The 14,002-nt window shown below is 31.0% G+C and overlaps 1 protein-coding gene across 1 annotated transcript; it reads right to left on the bottom strand.

Annotated features, from left to right (window-relative positions):
• Positions 1-5,019: 5,019 nt before the first annotated feature.
• LOC111417096 (uncharacterized) lies at positions 5,020-11,872 on the bottom strand. Its single transcript, XM_071195687.1, has 6 exons — positions 11,654-11,872; positions 11,406-11,606; positions 5,972-6,272; positions 5,674-5,882; positions 5,425-5,625; positions 5,020-5,374 (listed from the first exon to the last, which is right to left on the bottom strand). The coding sequence occupies exons 1-6, from the start codon at positions 11,792-11,794 to the stop codon at positions 5,072-5,074; spliced, it is 1,356 nt and encodes a 451-aa protein (XP_071051788.1). The 5' UTR covers positions 11,795-11,872; the 3' UTR covers positions 5,020-5,071.
• Between the last annotated feature and the right edge of the window lie 2,130 nt (positions 11,873-14,002).

Here is a 14,002-nt window from a genome sequence, read left to right as displayed (position 1 = left end):
TTTTGTGTAGCGGTTTTATAACGGATTATTTTTGCTTTGACCTTGAATACCAATGATATCGAAAGATTACGAAATTAAAGTGGATTAGGAAACATTTTCTTGCTTTAATTAGTGTTATAAAATTTTATTTTAATGTTTATTTAGATTATCATAAATTTTACAATTTTCGCCGATTAAGTTTTAAAAATTCGTATAAAATCCATTTCTTGGAATATGAGTATGAAAATTTCCCAAAGTGTTAATAAAAGTGTCCTCTTTCCAATAAACCAACACGTTTTGAAAAATAACATTTAGTTTTTGAGAAAACAATATTTGAAGTTTTGATCAAATTTTCGATTTTGCAATTTTCAACGATAATTTTCAAAATTCGCTATAAAATTAATTTCTTGAAGGATCCTTGTGGAAATATCACCAATTATTAAATAAAGTATCCTCTTTTTAATGCAAAAAGTCGTTTTGAAAAATCGCTTTTAGTTCTTGAGAAATAAATTTTTGAAATAATCGACAATTTTTTCGAATTTTGTAATTTTCGCCGATTAAGTTTCAAAAATTCGTATAAAATCAACTTCTTGGAATATGAGTATGAAAATTTCCCAAACTGTCAATAGAAGTGTCCTCTTTCCAATGAACCAACCCGTTTTGAAAAATAACCTTTAGTTTTTGAGAAAATAATATTTGAAGTTTTGATAAAATTTTCGATGTTGCAATTTTCGTCGATAATTTTCAAAATTAGCTATAAAATTCATTTCTTGAAGGATCCTTGTGAAAATATCACCAATTATTAAATAAAGTATCCTCTTTTTAATGCAAAAAGCCGTTTTGAAAAATCACTTTTAGTTCTTGAGAAATAAATTTTTGAAATAATCGATAATTTTTCGAAATTTTGCAGAAGAAGAAAACAATATTTATTTGGACTTATATCAAAATTATAACAATAAGAAATACGAAAAGAAATACATATATAAAATAAAATAAATATAAAAAAAGAGTCCAAAAGGGCTATAGACCTTAGTCTTCCTGCCCGTGATTTTGAGTTTGGTTTGGTTGTACTTGGGTCTTCTCAGTTGGGCCTTATTTTTTTAAGAAGTGTGAGCCGTGTTATGGGACAGCGGGTAAGGGAGAGGGGAGTGATGATGAAATTTTTTAGGGCGTTTTTGGGGAAGTTCATAGTTGCTTTAAGGGATAAGGATTGTAGACGGGAGTTTATAGGAGGAATCTTTGTAAGGTCGTACAGGAGTTCGTTGGAAGGGTTGAAAAGTGGGTTGTGAGGGTGTCTAATGCGAGTGATAATTCTCAGGGTTGCTCTCTCTGCTACCTCCAGATGATACTGTGATCCTCTCGGCGCTTCAGTCATGATTAATGAGGCATATTCGATAATAGGTCGGCATATTGAGGTGTATATGTGAGTAGCGCATTTGGTGGATATCCCTCGGCCTCTATATGAGAGTGAGCGGAAGTGTTTGGCGCGGTTTTTGACTTTCATTTTTACCTTGATGGCGTGGGTAGAGAATTTAAGGGTTCTATCCAAGGTAATGCCGAGATAGTTACAAGTTGGTGATGCTGTGATAGGAGAAGATTGAATTATTATTGTGGGAGGAGCAACGCGAATAGGGAGGAAGGGGATGAAGAATTGGGTTTTGGAAGGATTTATCAGGATACGCCATTTTCGGTACCAATCCTCTATGTTTTGGATGAGCGTCTGCAGCCTTAGGATTGATGATGGAATGTCTACATCATGTGCGACGAGAGTAGTATCATCGGCATAAAGCAGGGCGTAAGACATCGGATCGAAGACGTCTGGGTTGTCGTTGTAGATGTCATGGCAGTAGACGTTGTACAGTGCTGGCGAGATGGGAGAGCCTTGAGGGAGACCTTGTTGAGCGGTGAAGCTGTGAGAGTAGTAGTTCTTCACTTTAACCAATGAGGAGCGGTCTGAAAGAAATTCTTTTAGCAGGTTAAGAAGATAAGATGGGATTTTCAACATAGCCAGCTTGTACAGTAGACCTCTGTGCCATACGGAGTCGAATGCCTTCCGAACATCCAGGAAGACTGCGGCGGATTGTTGTTTTTGGAACCGTGCTACTTGGAAGTTTGAGACAAGCACTGCCAAGGGATGAGATGTAGATCTACCTTGTTGGAATCCAAATTGATATGACGGAATCCTACTTGCAACAACATCGAGCAGCTTGTTCTTCAAGTGCACCTCGAAAAGCTTCCCCATTACGGGTAGCAATGAGATAGGACGGTAGTTCGCAGGGTCGGATAGAGAAGAATCTTTCTTGGGGATACATATGATTATAGAGGTCTTCTAATCTTGTGGGAAATGCTGGGTGGTAAGGCAATAGTTGTAAATTTTTCTTATGTAGGCGTGGATATCAAGATCCAGTTTCCTTAAGATTTCCCTTGAGATGTTGTCGTATCCAGGGGCTGTGTTGGTTCCTCTGTTAAGAAGTGTGAAGTATTTTTCTTCCTGCATGAGAGCATCTTGAGGTGTTTCGGACGAATTGGGAAAGGCGTGTTGGTACCAATTGTCTATTGTGTTTTTGTTGTGAGGGCAGAACAGGGCCTCATTGCTGAAGGAAAACACCCTCTCAAGGTATTCAGCGTGGATGTTTACGATTTTTTCCGGGCTAGAGTGTGAGCAGCCGTCCGTAGGGTCAATAAGCTCCTGGGTTTCTGGGGACTTTCGGTACCTCGAGAGTTTGCGGACTTCTTGCCAGTAGTTTTTACCCTTGGTTCTGTTGATTTTGTCACAGGCCTCCATGTATTTTTCGCTTCTGAATTGCTGCACTAGTTTTTGGATATTTTTATTAAGCTCGTTGAACATTCTTTTCAGAGCAGGCTCCTCATAGGATCTAAAATCGCGGTAGAGTCGTCTCTTTTCCTTAATCAAACGGAGAATAAATGGTGGCAGAGGAAAATTGTAATGTTTCTTGATGTTGGCAGGGCTCGCTTCATCCACCAAATTAAGCAAGCGTTTATTAAAGGTTGCGATAGACTCGGGCGTAATGACAGGGTTAGATTTCACATATTCTTTTATTGCTGTGTTCACTCTTTCCATATTACAACGTTTATAGTTTTTGATCAGAGTAGGAGTTACTTTAGGTATTCGAGTGGTTGTATTAATGGAGATCACAAGACCCAGATGGTCAGAGCACAGATCTGGAACGACATTAACAGACGTGATGAGCGGTCTTATGTTGTTTGTGCAGAAGATTAAATCAGGCTTGGAGTTGGGATTATTTGCCATGACAAACGTCGGAGGTGTTACGATGCGCACAAAATTTGACATAGTCACAAATTGATTGATGTGTCTGTTTTTGGCTGGGTTTGGGTTAAAGTCACCGATTATTAGACAATTGTCGTACCGTGCAGCCATGTTAAATATTGTTTCTTCTATCTTGCTAAAAGGATGTATATAAACCAACAATATATGTATTCTTTCTGTGCCAATCATAAAAGTAAAATGGAGGGCGTTGTTTAATGGAGAATTTATTCTGGGAGGATTAGCTTTTCCAATTTGTGACGCAGGATCGCCCATAAATTTTGCAATTTCCGCCGATTAAATTTTAATAATTCGTATAAAATACAGTTCTTGCAATATGAGTATGAAAATTTCCCAAAGTGTTAATAAAAGTGTCCTCTTTCCAATAAACCAACACGTTTTGAAAAATAACATTTAGTTTTTGAGAAAACAATATTTGAAGTTATGATCAAATTTTCGATTTTGCAATTTTCAACGATAATTTTCAAAATTCGCTATAAAATTAATTTCTTGAAGGATCCTTGTGGAAATATCACCAATTATTAAATAAAGTATCCTCTCTTTAATGCAAAAAGCCGTTTTGAAAAATCACTTTTAGTTCTTGAGAAATAAATGTTTGAAATAATCGAAAATTTTTTAGAATTTTGCAATTTTCGCCGATTAAGTTTTAATAATTCGTATAAAATCGATTTCTTGGAATATGAGTATGAAAATGTTCCAAAGTGTTAATAAAAGTGTCCTCTTTCCAATGAACAAACTTGTTTTGAAAAATAACTTTTAGTTTTTGAGAAAACAATATTTGGAGTTTTGATAAAATTTTCGATGTTGCAATTTTCATCAATAACTTTCAAAATTTGCTATAAAATTGATTTCTTGAAGGATACTTGTGGAAATATCACCAATTATTAATTAAAGTATCCTCTCTTTAATGCAAAAAGCCGTTTTGAAAAATCACTTTTAGTTCTTGAGAAATAAATGTCTGAAATAATCGAAAATTTTTTAGAATTTTGCAATTTTCGCCGATTAAGTTTTAATAATTCGTATAAAATCGATTTCTTGGAATATGAGTATGAAAATGTTCCAAAGTGTTAATAAAAGTGTGCTCTTTCCAATGAACAAACTTGTTTTGAAAAATAATTTTTAGTTTTTGAGAAAACAATATTTGGAGTTTTGATAAAATTTTCGATGTTGCAATTTTCATCAATAATTTTCAAAATTGGCTATAAAATTAATTTGTTGAAAGATCCTTGTGGAAATATCACCAATTAATGATTAAAGTATCCTCTTTTTAATGCAACAAGCCGTTTTGAAAAATCACTTTTAGTTCTTGAGAAATAAATGTTTGAAATAATCGAAAATTTTTTAGAATTTTGCAATTGTCGCCGATTAAGTTTTAATAATTCGGATAAAATCCAGTTCTTGGAATATGAGTATGAAAATTTCCTAAAGTGTTAATAAAAGTGTCCTCTTTCCAATGAACCAACCCGTTTTGAAAAATAACTTTTAGTTTTTGAGAAAACAATATTTGAAGTTTTGATCAAATTTTCGATGTTGTAATTTTCATCGATAACTTTCAAAATTCGTTATAAAATTAATTTCTTGAAGGATCCTTGTGGAAATATCACCAATTATTAATTAAAGTATCCTCTTTTTAACGCAAAAAGCCGTTTGGAAATGGAATGGAATGATATCGAAAGATTACGAAATTAAAGTGGATTAGGAAACATTTTCTTGCTTTAATTAGTGTTATAAAATTTTATTTTAATGTTTATTTAGATTATCATAAAAATTTATTTAATTAACACATTATTGTTTCGTAATAGCTGAAAATAAATCGACATTATCTTGATACCCTTTGACGTTTTCGCTGTAACAAGCAAGATTTTTACATCTCTCAACCCAATTCTTAATATTTTCACGTCCTTTATAAGAAACAACCAAATTTAACGACATAACTGTGGCGATTAAGTGTAAATCGGCTATTGTATGTTGATTTGTTGCAACCCAATCTTTTCCTTCTAAATATTTTTCTAAAAAGTCATAAGCCGTTTCAGCGAAAGTAATGTGTTCGGGTGAAATTCCTTTCTTAGGCTCAAAAATCAACGATTTCTAAAAAAATATTAAGTAATAAATTAACTTTGATGCTTTAAAAATCTTACTGTAATCTGGGCTAAAGCCGCAAACATAACACCGCTATCGAAATGTAACATTTGATCGATTAGAGCTTTTTTAGCAACATCTTTAGGGTATAGAAAATCGTTTTTGGAGTATTTAGCTACTAAATATGAAGTAATAGCATGGCTATCGTTTAAAATTAAATCCCCATCAATTAAAGTTGGGATTGTATGCTTTGGGTTAATCTAAAAATCACAAAATTGATACATTTATAACTTAATTTTTACTCTTACCTTAATATATTCCTCATTATATTGTTCTTTATTAACAACGTTAATAATTTTGTGTTTTAAATCAACCCCAATTTCTTTAGCAACCATATAAACCGCTCTACACGGTGGGCTAACATCTAAAGTATAAAGCACGAGAGACATTTTAGGGCGACCAACAAAATCAAAATGAGATTTTAAAAAGTTATTTTTTGTCTTATATAAACTTTGATCTTAAATAATCTTAATTAATAAAATAAAAACAAGTTTGATAAGATATTTTTATCGTTTAATTGGTGTCCTTGTTTTAATTGACTATTTTAACAGTTAAGAAATCCTTGAAATAAATCGTTAAAATCTTTTAATCCTTTAACGTTTTCGCTATAAAAGTCTTCTTTTTGAGCCCGTTGAATCCAAGCTAAAATGTTTGGATGATCACCGATTGGAACGAAGAACGAACAACTTGTAATCGTTGATATTAAATGGATATCGGCTAATGTTGGATAATTCAAAGCAACCCATTTTTTACCTTCAAGGTATTTCTCTAAAAATGAGTATCCTTCTTGGACTTTGATTACTTTATCTTGAGAAATATCGTTGGTTAATTTTAAACGTAGGGGGATCTAAAAAAGAGATTAAAATAATTAATACAGAAAACAATATTTGAAGTTTTGATAAAATTTTCGATGTTGCAATTTTCATCGATAATTTCCAAAATTGGCTATAAAATTCATTTCTTGTAGGATCCTTGTGGAAATATCACCAATTATTAATTAAAGTATACTCTTTTTAATGCAACAAGCCGTTTTGAAAAATCGCTTTTAGTTTTTAAGAAATAAATTTTTGAAATGATCGACAATTTTTTCGAATTTGCAATTTTCGCCGATAAGTTTTAAAAATTCGTATAAAATCTATTTCTTGGAATATAAGTACGAACATTTCCCAAAGTGTTAATAAAAGTGTCCTCTTTCCAATGAACCAACCCGTTTTGAAAAATAACTTTTAGTTTTTGAAAAAACAATATTTGAAGTTTTGATGAAATTTTCGATGTTGCAATTTTCATCGATAATTTTCAAAATTAGCTATAAAATTAATTTCTTGAAGGATCCTTGTGGAGATATCACCAATTATTAATAAAAGTATCCTCTTTTTAATGCAAAAAGCCGTTTTGAAAAATCACTTTTAGTTCTTGAGAAATAAATTTTTGAAAGGATCGAAACTTTTTTCGAATTTTGCAATTTTTACCGATTAAGTTTTAAAAATTCGTATAAAATCCATCTCTTGGAATATGAGTATAAAAATTTCTCAAAGTGTTAATAAAAGTGTCCTCTCTTTAATGAACCAACCCGTTTTGAAAAATAACTTTTAGTTTTTGAGAAAACAATATTTGAAGTTTTGATAAAATTTTCGATGTTGCAATTTTCCTCGATAATTTTCAAAATTAGCTATAAAATTCATTTCTTGAAGGATCCTTGTGAAAAAATCACCAATTATTAAATAAAGTATCCTCTTTTTAATGCAAAAAGCCGTTTTGAAAAATCACTTTTAGTTCTTGTGAAATAAATTTTTGAAATAATCGACAATTTTTCGAAATTTTGCATTTTCCGCCGATTGCATTTTCATAATTCGTATAAAATCGATTTCTTGGAAGATTAGTATGAAAATTTCCTAAAGTGTTAATAAGAGTGTCTTCTTTCCAATGAACCAACCCATTTTGAAAAATAACTTTTAGTTTTTGAGAAAACAATATTTGAAGTTTTGATAACATTTTCGATGCTGCAATTTTCATCGATAATTTTCAAAATTGGCTATAAAATTAATTTCTTGAAGGATCCTTATGGAAATATCACCAATTAATAATTAAAGTATCCTCTTTTTAATGCAATGAGCCATTTTGAAAAATCACTTTTAGTTCTTGAGAAATAAATTTTTGAAATAATCGACAATTTTATCGAATTTTGCAATTTTTACTGATTAAGTTTTAAAAATTCGTATAAAATTCATCTCTTGGAATATGAGTATAAAAATTTCCCAAAGTGTTAATAAAAGTGTCCTCTTTCCAATGAACCAACCCGTTTTGAAAAATAACTTTTAGTTTTTGAGAAAACAATATTTGAAGTTTTGATAAAATTTTCGATGTTGCAATTTTCATCGATAATTTTCAAAATTCGCTATAAAATTCATTTCTTGTAGGATCCTTGTGGAAATATCACCAATTATTAATTATAATATCCTCTTTTTAATGCAACAAGCCGTTTTGAAAAATCGCTTTTAGTCCTTGAGAAATAAATTTTTGAAATAATCTACAATTTTTTCGAATTTTGCAATTTTCACCGATTAAGTTTTAAAAATTCGTATAAAATCCATCTCTTAGAATATGAGTATAAAAATTTCTCAAAATGTTAATAAAAGTGTCCTCTTTCCAATGAACCAACGCGTTTTGAAAAATAATTTTTAGTTTTTGAGAAAACAATATTTGAACTTTTGATAAAATTTTTGATGTTGCAATTTTTATCAATAACTTTCAAAATTTCCTATAAAATTGATTTCTTGAAGGATCCTTGTGGAAATATCACCAATTATTAATTAAAGTATCCTCTTTTTAATGCAGAAAGCCGTTTTGAAAAATCACTTTTAGTTCTTGAGAAATAAATTTTTGAAATAATCGAACATTTTTTAGAATTTTGCAATTTTCGCCGATTAAGTTTTAATAATTCGTATAAAATCGATTTCTTGCAATATGAGTATGAAAATTTTCCAAAGTGTTAATAAAAGTGTCCTCTTTCCAATGAACAAACTCGTTTTGAAAAATAACTTTTAGTTTTTGAGAAAACAATATTTGAAGCATTGGTCAAATTTTTGATGTTGCAATTTTCATCGATAATTTTTAAAATTGGCTATAAAATTCATTTTTTGAAGGACCCTTGTGGAAATATCACCAATTATTAAATAAAGTATCCTCTTTTTAATTCAAAAAGCCGCTTTGAAAAATCATTTTTAATTCTTGAGAAAAAAATTTTTGAAATAATCGACAATTTTTTCGAATTTTGCAATTTTTGCCAATTAAGTTTTAAAAATTCGTATAAAATCCACTTCTTGGAATATAAGTATGAAGATTTCCCAAAGTGTTAATAAACCTGCTCTCTTTCCAATGAAAAAACCCGTTTTGAAAAATAACTTTTAGTTTTTGAGAAAACAATATTTGAAGTATTGATCAAATTTTCGATGTTGCAATTTTCATCAATAATTTTCAAAATTGGCTATAAAATTAATTTGTTGAAGGATCCTTGTGGAAATATCACCAATTAATGATTAAAGTATCCTCTTTTTAATGCAAAAAGCTGTTTTGAAAAATCACTTTTAGTTCTTGAGAAATAAATGTTTGAAATAATCGACAATTTTTTAGAATTTTGCAATTTTCGCCGATTAAATTTTAAAAATTCGTATAAAATCCAGTTCTTGGAATATGAGTATGAAAATTTCCCAAAGTGTTAATAAAAGTGTCCTCTTTCCAATGAACAAACCCGTTTTGAAAAATAACTTTCCGTTTTTGAGAAAACAATATTTGAAGTTTTGATCAAATTTTCGATGTTGCAATTTTCATCGATAATTTTCAAAATTAGCTATAAAATTAATTTCTTGAAGGATCCTTGTGGAAATATCACCAATTATTAATTAAAGTATCCTCTTTTTAATGCAGAAAGCCGTTTTGAAAAATCGCTTTTGGTTCTTGAGTTCTTCAAAATTTTTCGGAATTTTGCAATTTCCGCCGATTAAATTTCAATAATTACAGTCTTTCGCTAGTATAGTCTTTTGCAAGTAATAAGTAGACTTCAGCAAGCGGTAAGTAGTCTTCTGCGGTATATGATTTTTGTCAGCGAGTAGTCTTCTGTCCCATTAGCAATATCTAGTTCTCTGCCAACATTATACCAGTATGCAACCAGTATGCAGTCTTACCCAAGGTATCTCTAGATCTCTGCCAGCACAGTATGCAGTCTTCTACTAGCATTAAATAGTCTTCTGTTCCACTGTTTAGTCTTCCATTAACAATATCTAGTTCTCTACCAACAAGCATTAAGTAGTCTTCTGTCTATTAACAATATCAAATTTTCTGCCATATCCAGTTATTATCTGTGTGTAAAAAAGTACTTTTTGTAGATAACCATTAATTTGAGAAATGCTAAAGAATAATTATACTGAAGAAAATCCAGATATCTTTTAGATATTCTTTTAAACGAACCTAAACCTTTTTGTGAATAACTCGAAAACGATGTGTCTAATCAAAAATTTGTAGGAATAAAAATTTAATGGTTTACTACATAATAAAAAAGTTTTAAGGAAATACCCTCTGGAAACACCTGTATAGCATTAATCCCGTATTTGCATATTTTCAAAAGTGATTAAACGATTTCTCATGATGACATTGCACTGTTTGCCAAATTTTATCTTTCAAAGACAAACCATATTGAAAACATTTAAGAAAATGTTTCAAAAAAAACCTTGATGGCCTATATCTTAGCCATTTATGGGTTTAGACCAAAAATTTTTACACGAATCGTCATCAATTTGACTCTAGTACTTATTTGTGATTAAAATTATGCCACGACTTACAGAAACACCCTCCTGTATAGTTTTTTGCAAGTAATAAGTAGTCTTCAGCAAGCATTATCTAGATTTCTGCCGACACTGAGTAGTGTTCTATCAGTTAGTAGTAGGTAGTCTTCTGTTCAACTGTCTAGTCTTCCATTAACAATATCTAGTTATCTGCCAACAGTATATAGTCTTTTGCAAGTAATAAGTAGACTTCAGCATCCAGTAAGTCGTCTTCTGCCAGCAGTATATAGTGTTTTGTAAGAGTTACCTAGATTTTTGCATTGAGTAGTCTTCTGTCCCATTAGCAATATCTAATTCTTTACCAACACTATAGGTATAGTCCTCTATAAGTAGTATGCAGACTTCAGCAACCAGTATGTAGTGTTACTCTAAATTTCTACCAGTACTGAGTAGTCTTCTACTAGCATTAAATAGTCTTCTCCACTGTTTAGTCTTCAATTAACAATATCTAGTTCTCTACCAACAGTATATAGTTGTTTACAAGTAATAAGTAGACTTCAGCAAGCAGTAAGTAGTCTTTTATAGGCGTTATCTAGATTTTTGCCAACACTGAGTAATCTGCTACCAGCATTAAGTAGTCTTCTGTCTATTGACAATACTTAGTTTTCTGCCAACGGTATACTTATAGTCTTTTGCAAGTAGACTTTAGCAATCAGTAAGTAGTCTTCTACCAGCAATATGTAGTCTTTCGCAAGCGATCTCTATATTTCTACCAGTACTGAATAATCTTCTACTAGCATTAAATAGTCTTCTGTTTCACTATCTACTTAGTTTTATATTAGCAGTATCTAGTTTTTTACCAGCAGTATCCAATCTGCTACCAGCACTATTAAATTTTTGGAAGCAGTATTTAATCTACTATGTTTTGACTTCCATCAGCACTAACTAGTTTTCCACCAGCAATATCTAACCTGTTGTTAGTAACACCTATTTTTAAGAGGCTATTTGTAGCATCTTTGCTTACTTGCACGATGTTTCTTGGATGATCATTTCATTTTCTTTGTAACATAGAAAAGTGAACTTTTCTAGAAATTTATTTCGATATATTTTATTTTGTTTATAATTTAAAATTGAAGGCCACAAGATTACATCTACATTAAATAACACTCAAGGTTAGGAACGAAAATAAACTCATTACTCACACCAATATTTAATAGAGCTGGAAAAGTCACGCTGCTATCAAAATGCAACATTTGATCAATCAAAGCCCTTTTAGCCAAATCTTTCGGGTATAACCCATCATCTTTAGCGTATTTCGACGTTAAATACGTTGTAATAGCGTGACTATCGGTTAACACCAAGTTATCATCGATTAAAGTTGGAACTGTATGCCTTGGATTTATCTAAAAAAAATTTGTAATCATAAAACATCGTAATTTCTCCTACATACCTTAATAAACGATGGATCTAATTGTTCGTTTTTAAGAATATCGATAATTTTATGTTCTAATTCGATCCCAATTGCTTTCGCGGTCATGTAAACAGCCCTACACGGTGGACTCGGATCTACAGTATACAAAATAGGAGCCATTTTTTATACAATACGATACTAATCGAAGTTTCTTAACGAACTGAGTGTACATAAGGCGATCTCTCCGATTAATAAACTCGTTTGAAATGGCGTGACCCGGATAAATGTGTATAGTGAGCATCAAAAGAAAGTTAAAACAAAAAATTTTATTTTTAAGTGTATACTTATTATTTATTTATTAACTTTAAGTTTACAAAAGACCACTCAAAAAGATACAACGGTAAAACGTAATAAGTAGCAACATCAAGTAGGCGCCTAAATGTTTTATTATTTTTTGTTACGGTTTCGGGTAGCGACAAAGCCAATTCGATCGATATCTATAAAAAAAAAACATGTATCGTGTCTACTCTTGTTTCATTAACCTAATGGACCATGTTTACTCGGCGCGATAAGACACCAAAAGGAAGATTACAAGTAAATTTATTTATTAATTAATTTCGATCCGCTAATAAATCAATCCTTTTATTTCGAGTCAAATAATCCTTTATTACAGTAAAATCACGGTATAACCGATTAATATGAAGAAGAAAATGAAAAAAATTTTAATTTGTACTTTAAAATTGTTTGAATGAATCTTCTACTTTTAGTTCAATAATAACATACAATAATCTAACGCTGAATAATGATTAAAATCGTGCGCCTGAAGACGCACTGCTAAACCCGAAACTTTCTAGTACTAATTCTAGATCAAGAACTAGAATCATTCGGGCTTTAGAGACGTATGGCTAAATCCCAAATGTTTCTAGTTCTAGGTTTAATGTTAGTTTTAGTGACAGTACATGTGTAGAATTAGAACTAACACTATACCTAGAACTAGAATCATTTGGGTTTAGCCGCACGTCTCTAAAGACGGCTAAACATTACGAATCTATACATTTATATGTATATATATATACAGGGTGTCTCACGTAACTGGTTTGTTAGAACTTTTTCAGGTTCCACTATTCGTAGAGATTTGAAATTTTGATAGCATGGGTTGTTCCTTCGGAACTTTCGATCTAAAATATTTTCAAGATGGCCGCCACTTTTGGTCTACTGCAAGTAGACCATAACTTCGCTATTTTAAATGGAATGCTATAGTTTTTATTACACCGTTTAATTGTACGTAAAAAAATAGGTTGACTTTGATAAAAGTTATTGGTACCTAGCGTTTTTCGTTTTCGAGTTATTTTGGTTTTTTCGACTTTTTTTGGTAAATTTCAACATGCTCTTTAAAACTTCATATCTCAGCCAACGTTCATTCAAAAAAGATCTACGTTGGCACGATTACTCTTCAGATGTTGTCAAATAGATTGTCATTTGTTGTATCGGAGTATTTTATACAGGTGGTCAAAAATTGAATTACTGTTTCTCCATATTCAATGGCGAGAAAGTCGAAAATTTTAAATGGAACGCCCCATATTGCGAAATTTATTAAAACATGCACGAAATCCAGGTTTTTTATTAGAAAGCTATGGATTTTTGACAGTTTTTGGTCCATGTTTGTATTATTGTTGTCATTAGTTACATTTGACGACGGGTGTAAGTCATTGAACATCATGGCAGATTATTCCAACGCCGATATTTGAAATTTATTTTGTATTGATGGCGAATGTAATAAACTTTTGGACAGGACGTGTCGAACACTTAATGAGAGATGCCTAACAAACCTAACTAATCTAAATCTAACTAAATCTTCTTAGTTCTGGATATATCGAGACCAAAAGAAATCGCATATTTCCGGTCACCAGTGATGAAGACAACGAAATAAATATTTTACCGTGTTTTATTGCATTTCCAAATTCAATTTTATAACAAATTTATATTATAAATTTATATTTTTATTGAAATCTAATTTTTATCATTCACTTTTTGTTTTAATAGTTTAATTTATTTGATCTTTTGTTTGCTATTTTTGGTAAGTAAAAGCTAGTAAACTAAAAGATTATCAATCGTAGTTAATAGTACAAATAATAATAGAAATAAATTAAACAAAAGACTGTCAAAATGTCATGGCCTTCTAATAAAAATACAAACGGTTTCCTGCATTTCCTGCATGTTTTGATAAATTTACGAATATGAGAGAAACTACAATAAATAGGTATAGGAATATTTATAGATAAATTGTAGAGAATTAAATTCCCTTTCGTGTAGGCTAATAAAAAATGGGGTGTTCCATTTAAAATTTTCGACTTTCTCCCCATTGAATATGGAGAAACGGTAACTCAA

The sequence above is a fragment of the Onthophagus taurus genome, chromosome 1 (genome assembly GCF_036711975.1).
Source record: "Onthophagus taurus isolate NC chromosome 1, IU_Otau_3.0, whole genome shotgun sequence".
In the NCBI taxonomy this organism is placed as follows: Eukaryota; Metazoa; Arthropoda; class Insecta; order Coleoptera; family Scarabaeidae; genus Onthophagus; species Onthophagus taurus.
The sequence above is the reverse complement of the archived record's forward strand: the minus strand, read 5'-3'. Positions and strand labels throughout refer to the sequence as shown.